The 26,330-nt window shown below is 36.7% G+C and overlaps 1 protein-coding gene across 1 annotated transcript; it reads left to right on the top strand.

Moving 5' to 3' along the window:
* The first annotated feature begins 4,763 nt into the window (after window positions 1-4,763).
* Window positions 4,764-26,076, top strand: rhocb (ras homolog family member Cb). Its single transcript, XM_048209761.1, has 5 exons — window positions 4,764-4,905; window positions 21,833-21,990; window positions 23,070-23,190; window positions 23,826-23,956; window positions 25,709-26,076. The coding sequence occupies exons 2-5, from the start codon at window positions 21,835-21,837 to the stop codon at window positions 25,880-25,882; spliced, it is 582 nt and encodes a 193-aa protein (XP_048065718.1). The 5' UTR covers window positions 4,764-4,905; window positions 21,833-21,834; the 3' UTR covers window positions 25,883-26,076.
* Window positions 26,077-26,330: the final 254 nt, after the last annotated feature.

Here is a 26,330-nt window from a genome sequence, read left to right as displayed (position 1 = left end):
ATCTGCCTGAAGCTGAACAAAAACATTTCTCAGACATTTAAATTGATAATTGCGATTGAACTGCTGAGATATATACATACTGTATATTGCTGTGGGAGTTTTATATGGGAAATGAATTATAATGAAGAAAAGAAACTGAAGGAAATATTGTTTTGTTTGTAGTTATTGACCTTATCTCTTCCTACCCCCCGCCACACCAATAATGCTTTTGATATACTAATGACAGAATAGTTTATTTTTGAAATGCTATTGCAGTTTGAGTAATAACCCACAATTGGACTGAAAATATTGACTTTGAACTATGAGCTCAAATGCAGATTCTTAAAGCTGTTACTTTTCTGTGTGACTGAGCAAAAACTGTTCGCCAATTAACTGGCAAATTATACCTTAATTCTGCATGTAAAATTAGTTTATTCAATTTCAATATGCTCTATTAATAAATATATAATTTGATTAAAATATTGGCATCCTAGAGGATGGACATAACTATACATAACATAATTAAATATTAATTAATACATAATTTAACATATATTTGCTTTATTAATAATCAATGTGTCTCAGCCATATTCAAACACACACCAGACTCAGCACTATTTTTATATTTCCCTTGAACATTTCACATTAAACATCACCACTCTGTGTTTATTATCATTGCATCATATAAACTGCAGCTGTTAAAACAATACTCTTACCATAAAATAATGCAAGTAAATCAACTAAATCTCCCAGTTACAATGTAATGATCTGGTGTTGCGTCAAACCAACAGAACTATTAAAATTCACTGATAAACATTTGTGTTTGGACATAAAAAGTACAATAAGTAACAATTTAGCTCATGCGCCAGCTTGTAATAACGTTTTATGTCCTCTAGATGTCACTACACTCTCGTATTTTAAAGAAATATGAGAACGTGAGTGACACAGCATACACATATTCAAGAGAAACACACTGTAAAGACTGACAAAAAGTCATATTAAAGTTTGTTCCCCTGACAAACTGTTGTTTAAAGGAGTTGTCTTGTCCAAATTTAGAGTTCAGCACTGCTCATATGCTTCTATTGAGCTGTGATCTCAGAGAAAGAGTTTCTAAACATTATCTCTCAGTGATACACATGACTCTACCTTTAGAAACACCTGCGAATGACGTTGTGTAATCTGAGAAACAGAAGAGCAGATCTTTAGGCCTGACTCATCATCAGGATATAGGCTACATAAGGCTTTAGTTTAGACCTGTGGTCATAGCAACATAAGTCACATACCAAGAAAACAGGCAACAAAGATCCTTAAAAAAAAGCTAACATTTCCATCTTAAACAATATAATAACTTACTAAGTCAGGAAGGACTCGTTATTTCTTTTATAGATATGTGTAAATAGACATGAAATGAAATGAATTATTATAACAATACTGAGACCAAATTCAATTTCCTGTTTCTTATTACACACCAGGTTGTCATTTTAGGGCTATATAGATAAAGTCATCACATCATAGGTTAATAGGCCTATTGTCATCACTATGGAAACAGCGAAGCGCTGTTAGATTGTTGACAGAACAGCATAACCTAATTCATTTCAACACATATGATTAAACATTCTGTTATAGGCAAACTAAATATAGACATCCGTCATTTCATTTTACTCTTTTATGATTCTTATAATCCAAAAATATAGCATTAACTTGATTGTTTAATGAAGCATAACCAGACGAATAGTGAACCTGAAATCTTGTGATTGCAGAGGTTTTCTGATCTGTATAGAGTTATACATTTTCTTACATTTTTATGAAATTTTGTATCTATTAATAAATGTGTAACTTTCGATAATCTGTTATACATGTGAAATTGTGTTAGTTAGCATGCTGTTATTAATAAAAGTAGAACAGAGTGCTAGAAAATCTAGTTTGATAAAAGTGCACAGTATTTCGTGGAGAAAAGTGTTTAGATTCACTAATATTCTTCACATAATCTCAGGTTTGCAACTGGGTGAATAGGCCTGTTGTTACATTTGGTGTATGCTGGAGAGATGAGGCGTACACAGAGAGCCACACTGATGGGTTTTTAATAACAAAGAAGGAGATAAGCCACATACACACATAATACAACATTAAGAACGGACAAGGAGTGAAGGGAGTGAGTCCAATATAAAGGGTGTGCTGACAATCAGGAACAGGTGCAGGCAATCCATGATGAGGAGGAGAAGACGAGGGAAGTGAGTGCAGGTGTGGAGAACAGGAGGATCATGGGAATTGGAGTCCAGAAGACAAGGAATCTGTGACACCTGTGTTGATATGGCTGATTAATATCCATTTCAAATCATCCTTAAAAAAAATAATGGTATAGCCTATAATTTTTTGAAAGCCTCCTTTCAAACGCTATGAGAATTATTTTTTAAAAATGTAAACCATCATGGTTTTATTACAAACCACAAGCCAAAATTCACACAAATGATCTGTAATTTTGGTCATTTTAGTTATTCGTAACAAAACCCCCTGATTCAAACACACTGACACTGAAGGTCAGACTCATTTCACGAATCGGTTCTTTTGAACAGCTTAATTTAAATAAATGGTTAAATTTAATTTATTTTTAGATCGTTGACTTGCTTCATTGTGTAACTTCATGGCCCTGACATCCCAGTGCGGTATGCATGTTCCAATAAACCATATAGACACATAGGCTATTGCTGTTGTCTTTTTCACTTACAGTTTTTTACGATTGCTTAAGCACAATTTTAAAAACAAGGCTCATTTTGTCAAAACACTACACACAATTCACAAATCCACACACACAAGTAGCAGAACGCCTCAGTTCTTAACATTTAATTCAAAACTTTACATTAATTTAACAAAACCCAACTTTGACACCATATGGAACACACATGGTTCATATATTCTGATTCTGTTTGATTCATTTACACACTGCTGTGCTCAGTCTTAAACACTTGTAACATTTATACTTTTCTAATGATATAGTCTGTGTTTGATTTTTTCAGAGATATTGTTAGAGTAAAGTACATGAATATATTGACAAAAAAACACAAGATCATTATTGCACATTGATGAAAATATTTATTTCTCACCACACTGTAAAAGCATTCAATACATCCATGCCTTTCCAAAGGTTACATTTTGCACTGAAAATCAGAACATATTCTAAATACAATATATTACATGAACAAAAACATGTGGAGACAAAACAAAAGCATGATTTTAAATAAAAAAAGAGAACAAACACCTAAGCATCATCTCTAGCCTAGCTGGATCTGGCCATAGCACTTCATCCACATCACAGGCGATGTCTTGTCATGCAAGACAGTGAGGGAAGAATCTTCTTGAATGGCGAATCCATCCTTGCACAGACCCTGCATCAATTAGGTCAGGCCTTCTCCATGGCTTGAATGACTGTAAACCTTCCATGCCAAAAAAAAAAAAAAAAAACCCTCCTCAATGGGTTTAAGGAAGAGACAGTATGGTGGGAGGTATTGGAGTGAAAATTGTGGATGCTAATGAAACCAGCTTTGGATGTATTTCATCTGCTCTGCATCCACGTGGTCTTCTGCTGTGATGATTTTGTGTAGTCTGTCTAAAATGTGAATACGTGGCTGTGCTGTAAGGGCCTAAGTTGGCATGCTGGTGGAGGACCCCATTCTACATGATTGCAACATACATTGTGATGTTACCACCATGTTGTCCCGGGACATTCAAAATAGCTCTGTGGCCTTCCATTGCCTCCATTACATTGCCTTCCATTTTGTTGAAGACACATAAACTCACCTTTTGCCTTTTTATAGTACTTGCACCTGATTGTTGAGTTTACAGTTAAGCACCCAAGTGTCTGCAGACCTGATGGCCATGTTTGATCAATTGGTTTATACAGGTGGTATTTTGGAAAGCAGTGTCTTGAAATGGCAAAGAAGTGACATTATGTAAGATTTCTGTGTCTAATGTAGAGAAGTGTGTTTAGTGTTGTGCAAAACAATGCGTGTAGTGTTTTGCAAAAAGTGTGAGACTGAGAATGTGCTTATAGTTCTGCAGATCTGGGCTAAGGTTTTGCTCCTTGAGTGTAGAGTTTCAGTAACTGCTATTTTTAATTTTAGTGTGCAAGCAATCGTAAAAAACTGGGCCTATTAATAAGCATGTATTAGGCCTAATAAAGCAGTTTTTTGTTATCAAATAGCCTATCCCATTTCAGATTGCTTTTGCACTTTGCAGCCAATATAAATCTTAAAAACAGTCATGTAGGACTTTACAACTGTACTGAAGTTCATTTTCGGCTGAAAATGTTGATATTTATAAACAAAGCGCCAATATTTTTCAGTTTACTGCTCTTGATTCTTCAAGTTGTTAAACAGCGGCTAATGAATCTTAAGTTTTCACAGAAAACGCGTTGAAAAAAGGTGGATAAGGTTCACCGTCGGACCTCAGCTCATTGCGAAACGGATCTGCTCAAATGAGCCGGTTCAATGAGTCAGTGAGTTGTTCACTCGAGAAACGATTGGACTGATTCGTGATGATTCATTCAGACCGGTTTTGTGAGCTGGTTCGACTGATTTATTAAAAAGATCCGTCTCAAAAGACTGATTCGTTTACGAATCTTACAGAACTGCATATGTATGGTGCATTTGGAATTCATTCAACTGGTCCTCCTCGCGCACTGCGCCCACACCTCAACCCCCTACCGCCGCTCGTGCCAATGATGTAATTCTATTTTAACGGCTGAGGGGCGGGGCCGTGACAGGCAGCTCCTCCCTTCGAGCCAATAGCGATCGGGCACAGCCCGTGTCCATGGTCAGTGGGAGGATCTAACGGCAGCGCTCCGCTCCTCCACGGCCAGCCAAACACTTCAACACACTGCGCCAAAGAAAAAGGAAACCTTCAGCGCTGAAACTTCAGTTTGATAAGAAGGTAAGAGTTGATTTCGAAAGCATTGCGGGTTGTTTTTAGTTTTGATTAAATAGTACAAGTAAGAGCCCTTTTACGACTTAACACTTCTGCGGGGAGAAAAGAAGTAGGTGTTGGCTTCAGAAAAGCGTCTTTTATGAAGATCAACAACTTGACGTGTTTCTTAAAAAGCCTGGAAAACGCACACCACAAGATTTTGACTGATTCTGAGGACACAAAAGCGTCGCTGAAGTTGTGGTGTGTTTCACGGTGGTCGTCACCACCTGTTTTGGTTTTCACACGCAGCTTGGTATCGCAGTGTTTGTTTTTGACCACAGCACTTGATTCAGATGGATTTGGCTCGGGAGTGTGAGACAACACCCCTGTCGAACACCTCACACCGTCGTGTTTAGGTTCATAAGGTCGTGGATCAGTTCAGAGACGTCAACGTTACACTATAACCCGCTCATATAGACACACAGATGAGCGTTTATTAGTGAAACTTGAAGATGTAAGACCGCGCCTGGAAATAAAATAACTAACTTTCAGCTCATGTTTTTCAAGTCTCAGCAGCTCTTAGTGTGGGTTCATGTTACAGAATTGTGCGCTTGTAACTTGTGACCTGTGACTGGGGGTGGTGTGACGTGTGGTAATTTATTTTGAATGGATTTATTACATTTTCAACTCAATAAATTGACACTTACTAAGTTTTATTAATTGCAAAAGTTTACAGGTAACTTTGAACTCATATTAAAATGTACTCTTACGTGAAATGAATACTCCAGTCTTCGAGGGGAAGATTTATTCTACAGTACATGAAGCAGGTCGCCTCCTCCTGAACGCCGCCATGTCGATGTCACATGACTTGTCTCGAAATACAGCTGTCCAAATGTTCAAATGGATGTTGATAGTACGAGGAACGAAAAATGAAATTCTTAAAAAGGAAAAGGAAATGCTGGGGAATGAAGGAAATGTTTGAAAACTTAATTGTTAAAAATACATTGTTTACTAAGGAAAATAGTTTAGTACTTTATTATTGATGTCTACACTACTTGGAATTTATTAAAGTCACCATGAAATCAAAATTGACAATACTTATTTTTATGGAATATTGCAGTATTTATTATAAATGATTTATCCGTGGACATCATTATTTGTTTAAAGCAGAACTAAGTAACATTTTTTACCTTCATAAATAGTTTTCTAAGTCCTTACAATGGTTAATTGAATTGTAGTGGTATGTTTGAGGCAAGCACTAACCCCATCTGGCACGTCTACGCCAGAATACAGCACTTGCAAGTTGAGCTGCATCGACCCGACACAATCTCGCCTCAATGTATATATTATGACTTCATAAGACAATTTCGAAAATTACCCACCTCCATCGAGTGTACTGTATTTGTAAATTACCCACCTCCTCTTTCTTGTACTGTATTTGCAAAACTACTGCGCTGGTGAGCGTTGTAGTCGTTGTAGTCCAGAGCTGCGCTTGGAGTATTTATGACATTGTGATTCACTGAAGGAAACTGTAGGGGGAGCTTCGCAAATCTTACTGAGTTCCGCTTTAAAATTCATGTGCTCTTGTAACCTTTATTCAAAAAAACTTCCCCTCCCTCTTGCAACAACATCTCTTCTCTGATGATGTGTTCACTGGCGTGAGGGAGGGACAACCTGTCACTCACATGAGATCACCGCAACAGCAAACCACAATGATCCAGTCGATTCCTGATGGACAAAATCAAGGCCTCCCCTTACATTTTGTCTTGTTCGGAAAGCTATTTCACCTGGATATTTGAATATCTATAAGGAAGAAAATACAAACCTCTGTTTCATGCTGACTTTAAGTCCAACTGTTTTTTGAAAACAGAATAAGTGTTTTTGAAAAATATATGAAGTGTAAATGATTAGCTACATTTCTAAGAACTTTTTATAATCCCGGATTTTCTTGTTTGTCTTGTGTTTTGGACAGAAACAGCTGGTCACGGTCTGTTTTGTAGGCTACTGAAAGTGAAATGTTTATCTGATTCATATAAAAACTTGTTAGACAGGAATGATTCAGGTATTTGTGTTTGAAGCAGTGCCTGTATTGGAAAACTCACTCAATGTGTTTGGGAAGGAAGAGGCCACATTTCAGAAGGGAATTCTGAGATATTCTCTCTGAAACAGGCCACCTCTTCCACGTAAGGACAGTGTTGACATCACCAGATCTCATTGGCCATGGCTCAAAACATACTGAGCTGTCTGCTTAGATAGAATTTTTGGGCCTACTGAGGACTGTAATATTCACTGCATGCACTGAAAGAACTTGACTTACCATTTTTTTCTTTTAATCTGATGAAGAGTGTGACTGCGATAAACTGACACAGAAAAAGAGTGGAGGGTTGAAAGAGCACCAGCCTCACTTGATAAGAGTGTTCCAGTCATGCTAGGGAGACTGCGTCTGCTGTGCCATCTCAGCAGTGCCAACAGGTGTGGGCCCGCAGCCACACCACTCTCCGTGTATGAGTGGTGCAGGTCGATATCTGGGTCATTATTCAGCTCGCTGTCCAAACATCAAAGTGAGGCACACTGGTTTGATTTGGAAGCAGCCTTCAGTGCTTTAGTGGGCATTAAGCCACAAATGAACATTTCTGATGCAAACTCTGCACATGCTAAAAAATTGTAAAATAATCAAAACAGAACAGACATTTTATCTGTATATGAATTATTAAATGTGTTTACTGAGCGTTAATGAACGGGGAGGTTTGTTTGTTTACCTTTATCTTACATAAGCAGAATGTTTTTGAGAGTGGTTTCCTGCATGCTAAAATCAAGTAGATGTTCTGGAGGAGTGTCTGTATGTTGTTGTGTCCTCTGGGCTGTTTTCCCCTCCTTTGGTATTAGACACTTATGAAGTGGAGGAACGCTTGGATCCACTAGCAAGGACATTGATTTGTTAGTTAGAAGTGTGAGGTCTGTCTTGCCCTCAGTGGCCGCAGGTAATGTCAAAATATTTCAAAATTCTGGGACCAGTATTTTTTTTTTTTTTTTCTTTTAGAAAGGATGCATTAAATTGATCAAAAGTGACACAGTGAAGACATTTATAATCTTATGAAGCATTTCAAATGCTGTAGCTTTTAAATTGTTTCCACAAAAATATTAAGAAGCACAAACGGTTTCAACTGTGATAATAAGAAAATGCTTCAAATGCTTTGCCATTACAGGAATTAATTAAATTTAAAATGTATATATATAGTTACAGTTTAAACAACTGTATTTATTGTCATTTTGATCAATTTAATGCATCCTTGCTGAAAGAAAAATGGTCCCAGACTTTTGACAGTACTTTTGGAATATTTTGACATTTCCCATGGCCACTGAGGGCAAGACGGACCACACACTTATAACAAACAAATCAGTGTCCTTGCTGGTAGATCCAAACATTCCTCTACTTCAAGTGTCTAATTACTACACTTACTAATGCTGAATTTAATGATAATGTTTAAATATCCTTGTCACATCTCAAATTTAAATGCTGTCAGAGTCCGTAGCTTTGTGGGCAACACTCTGACATGCAGCGCAATTGCGTTTCGGTCAGATGACCCAAGTTTGAATCGCAGCTTATGGTCTTTTCTGATCCCGCGCCCCTCTGGGTTCCCTGCTCTGTCTTTTTCACCTCCAAACAGTGTCCTAAATAAGTTTAAAAGCCCTTGATCTCACAGAGGTCAGCATCAATACAGTTGGATTCCCAAGTGTTGTTCTGCTGAAAAAGGAAAGCAGATATTCCTTTGTACTGGAAATAAGAGGATTTAGATTTATGAATTTCATTTTTTTACCACACTGCTGCTAAAAAAAAAAGAGAGAGTGCGGGCATGTCCAAACTAGCAGCCTTTACCTTTCCGCTCACTCTGACTGCTTAAAGATCAGTTTGTAGTGTACAGTGTCACTGATTTTGAGTGATTGAGCATGGGAAGCTGTTTTCAGGTCAGTGTGAACCCTCTGGGCTACAGTCCATTTACTCTTTGACGACCTGATCGTGTGAGAAAGAGGGACAAAAAATATGAGGAGGAGGAAGAGAGGACGGTCTTTAATTAGGACACGCTCTTTTTCTTCTCTCCATATCCCCCTCTCTAGGAACAAGAACAAACATTCAAGTAGGTCAGACTCAAACCCTTCTGCTGCTTCTGTCCTTATCTTGGAAAAATCTGTCCATTTCATTTTGCTAGGGTGAGTCTTTCTTTCTTTCTGAAAGAGCTGAAATCAGAACCACTCACCACTTAGTTATTTAAAATATAATAATATGTATTAATCATTGTTTCTATCAACTTAAGTGTAGGATTGGGTACCTACCTATATGACCAGTATGTATGTATTTGCCTAATTTCATTGCCATTTAAATGCCTGAGCTGTCAATTGAAACATTCAGTGCATCACTTGATCAACTGCTAAAGTCAAAAGTGCTTTCAAACTTCGGCTGGCGCAGAGCCAGAGACGGTCACACTCAGCGCTTGTCATAAATCACAGCTATTCTAATGTTTATTTTAGTTTCAGACACATAAGTACTACATAAATACATTGAAAGTTTGTTAAATACACAAACACATTGATGTCTATAACGGTCGCCTTGTGCAGGACACGAGTCAGGACAGGTGTTGTATTTTGCCAGAAAAGGCAAATATGGTCATATTTTTGCAAAGGAATTGCTGAAATTTGAAGCTGGTTTGTAGCATACCAAGAATACCAACTACTTTGCTGTTATTAGTAGTTGTAGTTGGGTTTAGGTGGCTTAGGTTTTATGCAAATTTGTTGTGTTTTGTATTTAGTTATTTTTATATATTTAAATATACATTTAAGACTTTTAATATATTGTTCAATTTAAATATTTTTAAAGCTGTTCTTTAAAGGTGCCCTAGATTGGTTTTTCACAAAATGTAATATAAGTCTAATGTGTCCCCTGAATGTGTCTGTGAAGTTTCAGCTCAAAATACCCCATAGATTTTTTTTAATTAATTTTTTTTTAACTGCCTGTTTTAGGGCATCATTATAAATGCGCCAATTCAGGCTGCTGCCCCTTTAAATCCTCGCGTTATAAATATCATGTTATCATGGATCATCATGTCAGTTATTATCGCTCCATCTGCCATTTTTCGCTGTTGTTCTTGCTTGCTTACCTAGTCTGATGATTCAGCTGTGCACATCCAGACGTTCTGCCCTTGTCTAATGCCTTGAACATGGGCTGGCATATGCAAATATTGGGGGCGTACATATTAATGATCCAGACTGTTACGTAACAGTCAGTGTTATGTTGAGATTCGCCTGTTCTTCAGAGGTCTTTTAATCAAATGAGATTTATGTAAGAAGGAGAAAACAATGGAGTTTGAGACTCACTGTATGTCATTTCCATGTACTGAACTTGTTATTCAACTATGCCAAGGTAAATTCAATTTTCAATTCTACAGCACCTTTAATGTCATCCACTGTCGTTTGTGGCTTTTTCTTTTTTTAAAGGTATAAGATGTCTCAGTCTTAAAGTGATGTCACGCGTTTTTAGGCCAAAACATTTTTTGTCACATACAGCAAACATCTCCTCACTATCGGCTAGCTGCCTGTCCCCTGAACACACTGTAAAAAACGCGGTCTCTGTAGTCGCCACAAGCTCCAAAAACGGCAACAAAAACTACCTGGTGCAGCCTGGACCACGAAACATAATAAACATGCTCCAGCCAATAACCGACAAGAATGATTTTGAATGCGCGTTCATGACTGTTTCAGGAAGCTCGGAGGGGAGGGGGGAGGAGGAGGGAGGGTCTAGCTAGCCTCTGTTTTTGTTTGACAACACTTCGAACGTCAACAGGAAGTTACTCCACCCAGGATCGCTTAGAGCACCTTTAAAGTTTCAGTTTAGGCACTGGTACCACTTTAAAAGTATCAATTTGGCACCGGTGTCATAAAAAACCCATACGATACCCAACCCTACTTAAGCGTAAGAACTTTAATTAAAGTTGCTATATTTGTTTCAGATTTTCCTCCTTGATGTGTGTGATGCACTGGAAGTGTTTCCTCTCTCAGTGTGATAAGGAAGCGAAACATCAGTGAGGCCTCAGGAGGCCTTTAAATTAGAGTTTAATCTTCTGTGCTCGTCTCTGTTCTTCCGTGTGGAGAATCTGATCTAAGGATCCGCTGCTGCTCAGAAGCATGAGGCAGTTGTGTTCTTGTGTCTGGCATTTGCTGTTGATTGGCTGTAACCCTTGGGGTCAATGAATCCTGCAATAAAAGTGTTGCTGTAGCAGTCTGACAATCTGCAGCAAGTGTCACTGGGATTGTGCTTCAGTAAGTGGTTTGTGAAATACCTCATTTGGCTTTCCAAACAAACACACATTGTATCACATCTCACACAGGTGATAAGATATTACACAGATTGGTTGAGATTTTTTTTCACCAGGAATTCCACTAAACAATTATTTAAAGGGTTAGTTCACCCAAAAATTAAAATTATGTCATTAATTACTCATTCTCATGTCCTTCTAAACCCTCATGTCCCTCCATAGACAGCTATGCGACTACCACTATGTCACTTCAAAAAGTTCTTAAAACTAAAAAAAGAGATCGTAAAACGAATTCATATGAATTGAGTGGTTTAGTTCAAATTTTCTGAAGAGACATGATCGCTTTATATTATGAACATATTTAATGTAGGCTTTTATTTACATGTAAACATTGATCAGCTCTCAGATTTCATCAAAAAGTTCTTCATTAACTTTGTAGCTCACAGTGTGTCTCTTTAAAGGTTTATAGGTTTGTTAAAATCTATTCCCCTATGGAGAAAACAAATGGGATTTTTACTACCTGACTGTTGCACTCTACAAGTGGTACAGAAGATGTCTATTGCTGGACTATGGTTTCTAGTGTAGGATTACATGTTGAAATCAATATGAATGACTTATTTCAATAAAAGTATTTTAACAGAAAGAATTTTTAATTTAGAGAATAATGTGTTTGTTACATGTTAAACACAAACGCAACATTTTAACTGGTAACAACAGTTCCTGCACACATACTTATTCTCAAAGGTCTCTAGTTAAGCTGAAACATTCTTAACCTGCCCAGCATGTGTGCAGATTCCACACAGTCCAGACACCTCTCAACCTTTATACACTAACCTCAGGACTCTCATCTGTTTTTAGCTTAGAGTCAAGGTTGGATGAGAGAATTGATAATGATCCACCTAGATTAGCATTAATAAACTAGTCAAAGTGTACTCTAAGATAATCATCTTTAATTATTGGACCCATTAGTGAAAACAACAGGGGATGAAGTATTTGTGTTTGACTAGCTGTGTGTGTTTACACCTTCTGTAAGTCACTGTGAACCATTACTGTAATTTTTTTTTTTTTTTTGCTTAAAGTGATGATGGTTCAAAAAAGAAAGAAAAATCAGAAGTCTTAAAGGTGCCCTAGATTCAAAAATTGAATTTACCAGTTAAATAACAAGAGTACATGTACATGGAAAAGACATACAGTGAGTCTCAAACTCCATTGTTTCCTCCTTCTTATATAAATCTCATTTGTTTAAAAGACCACCAAAGAACAGGCGAATCTCAACAAAACACTGACTGTTATGTAACAGTCGGGGTGTACGTCCCCAATATTTGCATATGCCAGCCCATGTTCCCAACATTATGAAAGGCATTAGACAAGGGCAGAACGTCTGGATGTGCACAGATGAATCAACAGACTAGGTAAGCAAGCAAGGACAATAGCGAAAAATGGCAGATGGAGAAATATTAACTGACATGATTCATGATATCATGATATTTTTAGTGATATTTGTAAATTGTCTTTCTAAATGTTTCGTTAGCATGTTGCTAATGTACTGTTAAATGTGGTTAAAGTTACCATCAGTTATTACTGTATTCACGGAGACAAGAGCCGTCGCTATTTTCATTTTTAAACACTTGCAGTCTGTATAATTCATAAACACAACTTCATTCTTTATAAATCTCTCCAACAGTGTAGCATTAGCCGTTAGCCACGGAGCACTATCAAACTCATTCAGAATCAATGTAAACATCAAAATAAACACTGTACTTACACGATTAGACATGCTGCATGACGAACACTTTGTAAAGATCCATTTTGAGGGTTATATTAGCTGTTTGAACTTTTTTTTATGTTGTTTAAGGCAAACGCGAGCTCCGTGGGCGTGGAGCACGAGATTTAAAGGGCCACACACCCTGAATCGGCTCATTTCTAATTATGCCCCAAAATAGACAGTTAAAAAAATGAATTTAAAAAAATCTATGCTGTATTTTGAGCTGAAACTTCACAGACACATTCAGGGGACACCTTAGACTTATATTACATCTTTTAAAAAAAAGTTCTAGGGCACCTTTAATTTTGGGTGAACTGTCTGGCATAGTTCTTAAAGTCATCATGATACAACATTTCAGTATTTTTTTGCATATTATATATTTTAATTAATGTGCCTTCATAAATTTAAATCAAAATAACTTACCCTCCCACTCGCAGTGACATCTCTTCTTTGATGACGTTTTTCAGCACAAAAACAGGACAGCCTGTCACTAACATCCAATCAATTCCCAATGGACAAAATTAAGTCCCTCCCTACATTTTTGTTTGTTGGTTGGTTCATGAAGCCGTTTCACTATAATGTATATCTCTATTGCAAGACTTGCTGTAGTAAAGACTATTTCAACCGTTTCATGCCGACTTTGAGGCCACTTACTGAAATGTAGGCTTTCAGTATAAAACTACGAAGCCGTTTTGTCCAATTGACATTAAAGGGTTAGTTCAACCAAAAATGAAACATCTGTCATTAATTACTCACCATCATGTTGTTCTACACTCATAAGACCTTTTCATCTTCGGAACACAAATCAAGACATTTTTGATGAAATCTGAGAGGTTTTTTTTTTTATCCCCCATAGAAAGCAATGTAATTACCACATTCAAGGTCCAGAAAAGTAGTAAAGACATCAATAAAATAGTCAACATGACTACAGTGGTTCAACCTTAATGTTATGAATCGACGAGAATACTTTTTGTGCACAAAAACAAAACAAAAATAACGACTTTATTAAGTGTTCTCATCGCTTCATAAGATTAAGGTTGAACCACTGCAGTCATGTTTACTATTTTAACGCTGTGTTTACTACTTTTCTGAACCTTGAATGTAGTAACTACCTTTCTTTCTATGGGGGATAAAAAATCTCTCGGATTTCATCAAAAATATCTTAATTTTTGTTCTGAAGATAAACAAAGGTCTTACAGGTTTGGAATGGTATGAGGGTTAGTAATTAATGACAGAACTTTCGTTTTTGGGTGAACTAACCCTTCAAGATCTTCTGGCTTCGTTTGCTAATTTAGATCATCACATAGAGAAACACAGCAATAGATGCTCCTTATCTGAAAGTGGTTTAGAAAGACAAAGATAAGAAACATGGTGTCAAGGAGTTTCTGCAGGAACTTCACACTTCCACTGAACAGGAATGAGGTTGACCTAGGGGTGGGTAATATGACAAAAATATATCATGATTTTGTTTTTCAGGCAGGATCATGATGCTATCACAATTCTTCAATTCCAGAATTCAGTTGCACTTAAATGTTGGTTTTTAAGACTGTTTTGCCAGTTACTGAGCAATACAGCCAAATTAATTTCCCTATTTAAAAAATATAGCCCTACAAGGTAACAGAACATGAAAGAAAAAAGATTGGCAGAACATTTGGGCCAAAAAGGTTTTCTGTTAAAATTAAGAACAAAGATGACAACAATAGGACAAATACAATATTAGAAAGATACTAATGAAATAAACTTTCAATTTGTTTATTTAATGGCACGTATGGCAGTCAGAAACTGAATAAACAAATGTAAATGCGTAGTCTTCGCTGTAATTAAATATACATGGATTCTTTTTAAATCTATACAAAAGTTATTCAAACAAGAACAATGAGTGATTTTTCTCTTGTTTTTTTGTTGTTTGATTCATAAATATATTATCAACAGCAAGTACTTTTTAGTAGTCCGCTGTCACTTTAAGAGCTAATACACTGATCATACTGATGCACATGTGGTTTCTTTTCCAACCGTTTATGTTCACTTAAGATAACAGATGTGATCTGATATTATCATATCGCCAACTAGGTTTAAACACAATAGCAAACACTTTTCAAAGCCCTTCTTCTGGTTCTATTCAGTTTTGCCTACATGTTTCTGATATAAAACTGTGTTTGACCCAGTGGGAAAAGAAGAGGCCTAAGTGTGCCTCTGTGAGATGTCTCAGTCTTAAAGGCCCCAAGGACCCCCTGATGATCTCTACAGGTCATTAATTGTGAGATTAGCTGTGAATTGATGGCAGAGCTTCACCTTATTAAATGAATACTTATACCCCATTAAATATTTCTAATGTGCTCCAGTGGGTTTAAGTATATTGAAGCTCCAGTCAGATTTCCTGGAGAGAGAGATTCATCTTCTTTACCTGTTCATAGTGAGTGAAATTCACTCAGATGTATACAGTGAGCACAGTGAGATTCCTGCTGAAAATAATGTGGTCAGTAGATGCATCATTGTTCTTTTTGAGCCTGACCACAATTTTTTTTGTGCGTGTACTTGCTCAGTAATAGAACTTTTGTTTTAATACATTTTAAAATGATTTAAAATACTTTTTTTTTTTTTTTTTTTTTTTAATTGATCAATTTCTGATCACAATATTTTTGAGATGTATGTACTCGGAACATGAGCACAGAAAGCCACCTGGGGAACAGTGTCTCTTTTAAGGCTTAATGTTCTTTTAATATCACTGTTTAATATCAAACACGTCTCGTAGTTTAGCAACAGTAGACTGAATTTTACAACACTTATTTGGCTGATTTGGCGCCGCTGTGATGTTGTTGTGGAAAGGAAGAATGCGGCATAGGCACAATAATCGTTTTACCTCAATTATCTTGTTTTCATAATCGTTAGAAGCCAAAAGTGAAAATAATTATGATTAATCTCACAGCCCTATTAGGTGGCAGTATTTCGCTTTAACACTGGTTACCACCCATCATAAAACAGCAAAAAGAAGGCAGCAGTAATGCAGTGTGTAGCTACTACTGCCGCACAAAATCATTTCAGAGCGACAGGTGAAAGCTAGACACTCTACTAAAAAAAGTTAGCTTGCCATTGTGGGAGTTTTTTGGGGGGGATTTTGTAAAAAATAGTCTACAAGAAGGGCCAGTCAACATGCTTTTGTACACATAGTAATGGTTACAGCAAAAAGTTTGACAAAAGTGCACACATCCAGTGGGCAAAAAGCTTAAAATAGAAAAATTATTTACAGCATGTTCTCACAAATTATTTATTGCTTTTCTCTGTTTATGGAGCTGTGGTGTGCACACTTTTTCCTTTCTTTTTTTTTTAAATGATTAATTTCTCAAAAACTTAAAGATGAATTTGACCAGTGGCATTATTATTATTTTTAAAAATTTCTATAGTTATCGTAATAATATCATTACCATGAGTTCTTTTGACCATGATCATAATAGCGTAGTGAAAATCTGATGTTGTGACTGCCCTATATACAGGGCTTCTAGTTAAGACTGCTTATCCCAACTAGTCGATGAAGCATTTGAAAGTGTTAATTGTCTTGCTGGCAATGCAAGCCTCACTGAGCCATCGGATTTTATGAAAAATATCTTAATTTGTGTTCCGAAGATGAACGAAAGTCATACGGGTGTAGAACGATGAGGATGAGTAATTAATGACAGAATTTTCATTTTTGGGTTAACTAACCCTTTAAGGAAGCCATAATAATTAAGTTGGCTTGAAAAAGCCAACATATTGTTATGCTATTTTCTTCTGAGACAAACATTTCTGACTGCTACTCCTCCTAGAGCTTTAACTCTACAAACTTCAAACTCAGGTCAGACCTTCAGACTGTTCTGACTCGAGTTGCTATATCTTTTCTAACTGATCCGACTTACGGTTTTCCTAAAAATACTATTAAAGCTCGGAAAAATCCCATTGACTTTCATTGACGGAATGTTCAAATGAGCCAAGACTTTCAAATTCCAACTGTCAAAATTCAAATTTAAACTACGGAAGCCCATTAGACTCAAAAATTTTGAAAATCTGATGTTGTGACTGCCCTATATACAGGGCTTCTAGTTAAGACTGCTTATCCCAACTAGTCGATGTCATTTTGCTCATCCCTAGTAGGGTCATCGTGTAAACAGTTGGTTTGGGTTTCAGCCAGAGACAGAATGCTGCAGAGTGATTTTTACAGCTTGCCTGTGAGGTTCAGACACATGTTTCACAGAGCTCAGTGCTGCGGCTCCCACTGCAGGCATCGTATATTCACATCGTCCTCCAGACACACTCTCACCAGTGCTCACATCGTCCGTTACTTCCTGGAGACTCATAGGAACCAGGCCAGTTGGCATCATTCAGCACCATTTCATTTTTCTCATGTACCCAACCTGTCTGAGTTCTTTGTGCGAATGAGACAGAGAGCGAGAGCAAGTTACTCAGTTCAAACGTTACAGTGTCCCCAGACTGACAGATGACTGCAGGCTTTACAGACGTAGTGGCAGGAGGAGACGCTTCATGCACCTCACGCTGGGCTATATAGCGTTTTAACAATATATCTTTATGTTTATGTATCCTCATTCTATTTTATTTAAACCAAACAGCTGTTATTGTGCAAGGCAAGAAGTTAAATAAAGTAAAAAATAATCAAAGCATGTTTTCAGATTCCACACTGTATATACACACTATCATTTGGAAGTTTGGGGTCAGTATGATTTTTTTTTTCTCAAAGTAATTAATACATTTATTCAGCATGGATGCATTAAATTGATAAAGTGACAGTAAAAACATTTATAATGTTATAAAAGATGTCATCAACTGTTACTTGAGCAGCAAATCAGCATATCAGACTGATTTCTATACATGTATACTATATTATATAGAATATAATAATCTGAATTTTGATGCACTGATTCCCTGAAATGATTCAGTGTCAAACCTCCATCTAAAATAATTCCCATGAGACAAAGAGGGAACTGGAAACTAGTTTATTGACACATGGTCTTTAGGAAGCTTAATGGCCAAATTAAAAGCACATTAGGATTGCTGCGTCGTTCACGGTGTTGCTTAATTTGATATCACCAGCCAAATTGTCGAAAAATTTATCATGAATGTTCAATATTCAACCCAACCGTATCACAGACCCATCAGTCCACGGCTCCTGTGGCTCAAGGTCAATTGAAAGCATTTAAAGTGTCCATTGCACACCCCTGAAACACTCTCATGGGCCCCGTTTAGTCTGTGTGTGTCATTACTGTGGTGGGTTTGGAGGGAAGAAGGCTGCCATGATGGACTTGACTCAGTTATTCCATGATCCCTTATGGAAATCGTTGAAGCAGAAAGTCTAAACCCCCTCCTGAATCCAATTTAAATCTCATTCACTTTCCATATCCAGGTTGTATCGAGCTTTTATAGATTCTTATCAATCATAATGAAACCCACTTTTTCTCATTTTCTTTTGATTAACTTCTGATTCAGTCCAGTGCTTGACTCAACTAGTCTTTGATTCTGTGGATGTTAAGGATGTACAGAACTACATTTTCATAATTGACTATACATTGGATATCTAAAGAACTGGTTGACTTGTTAAAGGGTTAGTTCACCCAAAAATGAAAATTTTGTCATTAGTTACTCACCCTCATGTCGTTCCACACCTGTAAGACCTTCGTTCATCTTCGGAACAAAAATTAAGATATTTTTCATAAAATCTGATGGCTCAGTGCAGTGCCCAGAAAGTTACTAAAAACGTATTTAAAACGGTTCATGTGACTACAGTGCTTCAACCTTAATGTTATGAAGTGACGAGAATACTTTTTGTGCACCAAAAAGACAAAATAACAACTTTATTCAACAATATCTAGTGATAGGCAATTTCAAAACACTGCTTCATGAAGCTTCGAAGCATTATGAATCTTTTGTTTCGAATCAGTGGTTCGGAACGCATATCAAACTGCCAAAGTCACACCCCCAGTGGTGAACCATTGAAATTTCGAAACGCTTATGACGTAACAAAGCCTTGTTTACTGAAATCACGTGACTTTGGCACGTTTGATATGTGCTCTGAACTACTGGTTCGAAACAAAAGATTTGTAAAGCTTCGAAGCTTCATGAAACAGTGTTTTGAAGTTTCCCATCATTTGATATTGTTGAAAAAAGTCATTATTTTGTTTTTTGGCTCAAAAAAAGTATTCTCGTCGCTTCATAATATTAAGGTTGAACCACTGTAGTCACATGAACTGTTTTAAATATGTCTTTAGTAGCTTTCTGGGCATTTGAAAGTGTTAATTGTCTTGCTGTCAATGCAGGCCTCACTGAGCCATCGGATTTTATGAAAAATATCTTGATTTGTGTTCCGAAGATGAACGAAAGTCATACGGGTGTAGAACGATGAGGATGAGTAATTAATGACAGAATTTTCATTTTTGGGTTAACTAACCCTTTAAGGAAGCCATAATAATTGAATAATTGGATGTTTACTTGTCTAGTCTATAAACAACCCACATCCTTGCCTACCTGTATTGATTAACTTTTTTTTAATACCACCTCTTATAAAGCTGGTAAAATATCCCACCCGCTCATTGTGAGTCTGTCAGATATCAATATAACAGCTAATTCAAAATGTTAATAAATACTATAATATTATATAAATAATACTACAATAACACTACTCCGGTGTGAGATTTATGAAGGCTGAAATCTCTATTAATTAACTGATACAGTGTTTTTTGGAGCCTGCCCTGCATGTGAACAGGAAGGGAGTTGTCAGAAGAGGAAGTGAGCTCTTTCTCTTCCTGCCACCAGAGGCTGAGGAAATGTTTCCACATTGTGCCATCAGAGACATGACAGCATTCCCAGAGCAAGCACTGTGGGAAATTCCCAGTGTGACATCAGATTTTCGCATCTACTAAAAAAGAATTTCAGTTTCATTGAATGGAATTGATAGGTCAGCTTTGTAAATATTCAAATTCTTCTCAACTGTTTCAAAAACCAGTGGTGTTCATGAATGCGCAGAGTTGGGTGTGTTTGAAGGGCTTGTGAGATAATGGCAACAGAGATTAATGTGTGTGCTTGTGAGAAACCAGGCTGCCGTCACCAAGAACGCATTTCTCTCTTCAGGGACGTACATTTAAGAATAGCACTGACCTGCTTCTGTTCTTTTTTTTTTTCTCTCTCTCTCTCTCTCTCTCTCTCTCTCTCTCTCTCTCTCTCTCTCTCTCTCTCAGAACGTGTCCTGTGAATTTAACAGTGTGTCACTGTTTCAGTTAACTGACAACTTCCTGTGACCATCCAATCCAAATGTCTCATTATGGAACTGCACAGTCCTAACCAGTTTGAAACTAACCCTAACCCAGAAATTGAATGTTGAGTCATTCATTAAAGGTTCACTATGTAAATTTTTATTCAAAATTTATATTCATCGTCAATCTGTCTTTCAAACCATGTTTTTGTCTTGATCCTGAATCACTAAGGTAAACCTATAACCACTAGAGCACCAAAAGTTACACAGTGTACCTTTAATGTGTGCGTCCTTTCACACACTTTCCTTGCTAAAAAAGTATTTTAAATGTACATGCACAGCTGTTCAAGTTTGGGAGTTTAGCACTTTTTTTTCTTTTTTTTTTTGCTTTTGAAAGAAGTCTCCTCATCAAGGCTGCATTTATTTGATTAAAAATACAGTAGAAACAGTAATATTGCGAAGTATTATTACAATTTAAAAGAATTGTTTTCCATTTTTAATATAATTTAAAATGTCTTTAGTGTCACATAATCTTTCAAATATCATTCTGATAAGCTGATTTGGTGTTCAAGAAAAATTATCAACATTGAAGACAGTTGAAAATCCTGTGTTGGAGTGTGTCCGCTTTCACTGAACTACTGTACGGCAGTGCTGCTGCTCTATGTGTGTGTGTGTCCTGCTTAAATGTGGACAACTGGTTTGATTGGCACTATTTAAAGAAAAAGTGTGGCTGTGAGTGTATGTTCTTTGGCCGTGACATTTTTGGGGCATCGTGTCCTTATTTTTTCTCCAAATTGCGGGAAAGAAAGGAAAAGGGTGGGATAGGAATTTTTTTTTTTTTTTTTTTCCTGTATTTTTTCCATACTCTTCATGCTCTCATTTTGTGTGGATGCAGAAACTTCTCCCAAATAAGGCCTTGAACAAAATGTGCTCTTCTCATTCCAGTGTGATTTTTGTGTTTCTGTTAGGCTCTTGTTCAGCATTTTGGCCTCCTGATTCTGCATAAAAGCAGGATTGATCTTGTGTTTCTGCAACACTCTATTATGTTGTGTCTTTCAAACAACAGGGGTTCATTCATGTGAAACAAACTGTTATGGCGATTATTACGATGCATTTTGTGGCTCTCTGGAATACTTGATTCTGATTCGTTAAATGTTTGTTTAGAATTACTGCTAAACTGGATATTCACTGCAGTCAATGGCAATGTATTTATCTACTTTCACCTATCATATCACTCAATTTAAAATGGCTAATTGATGCATCTTCCCAGAACATTTAAGATTACCAGCTGTAATAAAAATTGTAGCTTTGTAGCTAAATTGTAGCTAAATATGTTGCCTAACCAATCTATTAAAAAAGTAAACTGGATTGGAAATGGAATAATATATACAGTGATTTTTACCATTTAATCTAATATGCTCCATCCATCCAATACAATACAATTTATACAGTGTAAAATTTATTTATTTAAGATAACATATACACTTTTCATACAATTTAATTTTTATTTATTTGCTAAATAGCTATGTTATAAGTGGGATAATCTACAGCCAGTGGGTCATTATCATAAAAATTATGAAGATTGTGTTTGTTTTGTGTAATTTCATTTGAACCATTTCTAATGGTAATGTCTTCTCTCTTTTTCTGTAGTGATGGCAGCTATTCGTAAGAAGCTGGTGATTGTAGGAGATGGAGCCTGTGGAAAAACCTGTTTGCTCATTGTGTTTAGTAAAGACCAGTTTCCAGAGGTCTACGTGCCCACAGTGTTTGAAAACTACATCGCTGACATAGAGGTGGACGGCAAACAGGTCAGTTATCCTAAAATAGTTTTGTACACAGTCCTCCTATTTTTGTTTTGTGGACAGAAGCACTGAGAATGTGGTGTTTGTGTGTGTATGTTTGTTGGAGAGAGGGAATCGGGTGTTCTTGCAGCCTTTTAAACCAAATTTAAGGCCATCCTGATGAGACATGCTGGATATAAGCCGTGTTTCCACCGAAATTACCGGAACAATTTGTCCCAGGAACTTTTTTCCCCCAGACCTGTTGCTGTCTGCTTTTCCACCGTGGTCTCATTGTCGGTCCATCGGTCGCATTTATTGAACTCCATTGTTGATTCGAATAGCAAACAACTCTTACTGCACACACCGCAACAGACTTTTAAAGATGGTGGTTGAAATAAAATGCTGCGTGGAGTCAACTAATCAAAATACTGTGTGAACTCAACCAGTCAGCATGTTCAGCACCAAGTCCCACCCCCGAAAATTCCTGAACATTGAAAAAGTACTACCTTGTGAGCAGGGACTTTCTGAGGGGAAAATTTTAACCCGGAACTTCATTTAGACCCTGGTCCCTGCGGTCGAAACACAGAGTACCACCCCAAAGTCCCTAGTTCCTGGGGTTGGAAACACGGCTATAATGTGAGAGAAGTTCAGCAAGAGGGAGTTCTCTACTGATCTGAACTTACTACAACAGGAAATGGTTTGTTTCAGATTCTTGTTCAGGTTTGGTCTTGTAAGCTTCTTTGAAATAGAGGACAACAATATTGAAATCAATCTAAAAGTTAAGAATGGAAAAGATAAGATTACATTTTTCAAAAAATAGAAAAAGTATTTTGCAGTTTGTCAATCCATTCTATTTCCTATATGCTCCTGTACACACATTTCTTCTCCATATCTTAAGTCTTTTAACCCTTGAATGTTTTGTATTCCCATTGAAGGCCTCTAGTCCAGTGTGGACTGCAGCTATCTCTTTAAATAGCTTCAGGTTTATAAATGGTTTTTATATTTATGACCACTGACAATAATGCCACTCAAAGTCCAGTGACATAGCATCAGCTGACAAAAAATACTAAAGTATCTCTCTCTCTCTCTCTCTCTCTCTCTCTCAGGTGGAGTTGGCTCTATGGGACACAGCTGGTCAGGAAGACTATGATCGGTTGAGGCCATTGTCATACCCAGACACAGATGTTATTCTGATGTGCTTCTCTATAGACAGCCCAGATAGTTTAGGTACTTAACTATACACACAACACAGATTTTTTCTTTTTCTTTTTTTTAATCAAAGAATCCTGATAAAAAAATTAATACATCAGAATTTCTACAAAAAATATTAAGCAGCACAACTGTTTTTAACATTGATGATGATGATGATGAAAAAATAATTCTTGTGCACCAAATCAGCATATTAGAATGATTTCTGAAGGATCATGTGACACTGAAGACTGGAGTAATGATGCTGAAAATTCAGCTTTTTCATCACAGGGATAAATTACATTTTAAAATGTATTAAAATAGAAAACGGTCATTTTAAACTGATTTACTGTATTTGTAATCAAATAAATGCAGCCTTTTAAAATCTTAAAGAACCCAAACTTTTGAACGGTAGTGTAAATAACTTCTTTTCGTTTTTTAATTCCTGCTTCACAGCAAATACAATTTACATAAATATAAGTAATTCATCTTGTACATATTAGATTAATGTAAAATGTTAGATTATTATTAACATTTTAAAATTATTACATACTCAAAATACACACTATTTTACTGTAATTATTAATATTTATAATTTACTGTTTTTAATTATTTCTAAAAAATATCTTAACATTGACATCAGGTTTCATAACTTCTGTTCTGGCCCCTTGCAGAGAATATTCCAGAGAAATGGACGCCAGAGGTAAAACATTTTTGTCCCAATGTTCCCATCATCCTTGTGGGCAATAAAAAGGACCTGCGAAATGATGAACACACGCGCAGGGAGCTGATCAAGATGAAACAGGTATGGCGTGCGCGTGCGCGTGCGCGTGCGTGTGTGTGTGTGTGTGTGTGTGTGTGTGTGTGCATGTGTTAAACAGGTGTTGCCATAGTAACTTGAAGTAGAGGTTTGTAAGACACAGCAGAGGCCTTTTGTTGGCCTTTGCCTTAACAAACAGGACACTTCCTGTTTCTGACAACCACAAAGGAAAATGGAAATGCAGCTGTTTCCTGTGGGGATAAAGCTGCCCTTAGGGATTACATCATACTGAAGGGTGTTTGTAAGAGTAAAGCAGAAACAGTAGTGAAACTTCCATGCTAGTCATCATAATACTTTTATTTTTACACATGTAGCATTTTTAAGTTTAAATTTGCTAATGAGAAAGATTTTAGAATACAAAATTTGATGTGATCCATCATATTTTCCCAAATTGTTAGGCTACTTCTACCCACAATTCTTTGTGTTGAAAGGAACTGTTGTGGGTGTAGATGTTCGAACACTATGTAAGGTAGCTAACAAACATTGTTGTTAGTGTCTAGGAATGCTCATTGAGCTCAAACCCTGATTTTATCTCTGCAAGAATGTGGCAGATTGTAAGTCATGTGACATTCAGCATACTACAGTACTACAGTATGAAATGTTTATTGTAGTTCATTGTTTATTGTAACCTTAGTTACAATAAGTTGCGTCACAATACTTAAGTTGTAACCTACCTCAAGCACATAAAAGTTACATTTTAATATGAATCTAGCTACATGACTTGAGTCTGTCTCCATGTGAGTCAGTGCCTAAATATAAATAACACAGAATGCAAATATAAGAGGGCAGCTGAAATGGAGGTTTACCTTTCATGAAAACAGTTCTGAATGACATTAGGGTAAGTAAAAAAGATGACAGAAACTCTGCATATACATTTAACAATGGTGTAATGAGAAAAGGAAGTGCCTATACATGCTGGAGAGGTTGGTTAAAGCTGTCTACCCGGAAGTTTATGCACTGATGTGAGGGATAGTTTCCACACAACCTGCTTGAAAATTCACTGTATTGTTGGTGAAGAGCAAGTGAGACATGTGATGTGTTGGGGAAGAAAAAAAGCAGAAAGAAGCTAAATGTCATTTGAGGCAAATATTTTTTCAAATATTTCCAGTCAAGCTGTAATGTTGTCAAATTATATAAAGTGTGAAAATATTATTTGTGTATATTTAGGATACATAAATTGCTAGTCATGAAATGAGCTTTTGTAGGACAAAGGAGTCAGCCAAAAATGTTCAAAATATTGATATTAACTGCTATGATATTAAACCATTTGAGATGTGGTGGAAATGTTAATGACTTTCAGAAGAAAATTTACATTATGATGGAATTTTCCAGTGATAAACTAACATTCAGAAGTTTAGGGTTAAATAAAATAAAAATAAATGCAGCCTTGGTGAGCATAAGAGACTTCTTTCAAAAAACTGTGGCAAGTCTCTTATGCTCACCAAGGTTGCATTTATTTGATCAAAAAAAAAAAAGTAGCATTGTGAAATATTATTGCAGTTTAAAATAACTATATTTTGATGTATTTTAAAATGTCATTTATTCCTATGATGGCAAAGCTGCATTTTCAGCATCATCACTCCAGTTTTCAGTGTCGCATGATCCTTCAGAAATCATTCTAATATGCTGATTTGGTGCTCAAGAAACATTTCTTATTATCACAAATGAAACTAGAGGGTGAAAAGAGTTTATTTTCTCTAATGGAATGCTGCCTCTCAATGTGTATGTGTGTTTTAGGAACCTGTAAAACCAGAGGAGGGCCGTGACATGGCTAACAGGATCAGTGCATTTGGATATTTGGAGTGTTCAGCCAAAACTAAAGACGGAGTGCGTGAGGTGTTTGAGATGGCCACCAGGGCGGCGCTGCAGGTGCGCAAGCGCAAGAAGAGAAATGGCTGCCTACTGTTATGAGCCGCACGCTGAAACACACACACACACACACACACACACACATACCTCCATGTTCCTTTCAGCAACTGACCCCAGGAGAAAACTACAGTACCTGCCGCTCCCCACAGTTCTCATAATCCAGGAGTGGATGACAAAAATATTTATAAAGAAACCGAAGTGTGTGTCAGTAGCTTACCCAATACTTCTCCATCCTGCCATCTTTCTCTTTTCTTTTCACCAGCATACTTTCCTTCCTTCCTTCCTTCCTTCCTTCCTTCCTTCCTTCCTTCTATGGAAGAAAGACTGACAGATTAATTTTGTATTTGTACATAAATCTTCTCTGTATCTTTCGGTTCTGATTTACAGTTATTCTATGCCTCTGTATATGATGCTCAGTGATTTAAGTTTAAAAAAATACATTTATCATTCATTTAAACTGCCAGCCTGTGCTCTGTGTGTCTGTTTTTTG

The sequence above is a fragment of the Megalobrama amblycephala genome, linkage group LG12 (genome assembly GCF_018812025.1).
Source record: "Megalobrama amblycephala isolate DHTTF-2021 linkage group LG12, ASM1881202v1, whole genome shotgun sequence".
Lineage (NCBI taxonomy): Eukaryota > Metazoa > Chordata > Actinopteri > Cypriniformes > Xenocyprididae > Megalobrama > Megalobrama amblycephala.
This window is presented reverse-complemented; position numbering and strand designations above follow the sequence as displayed.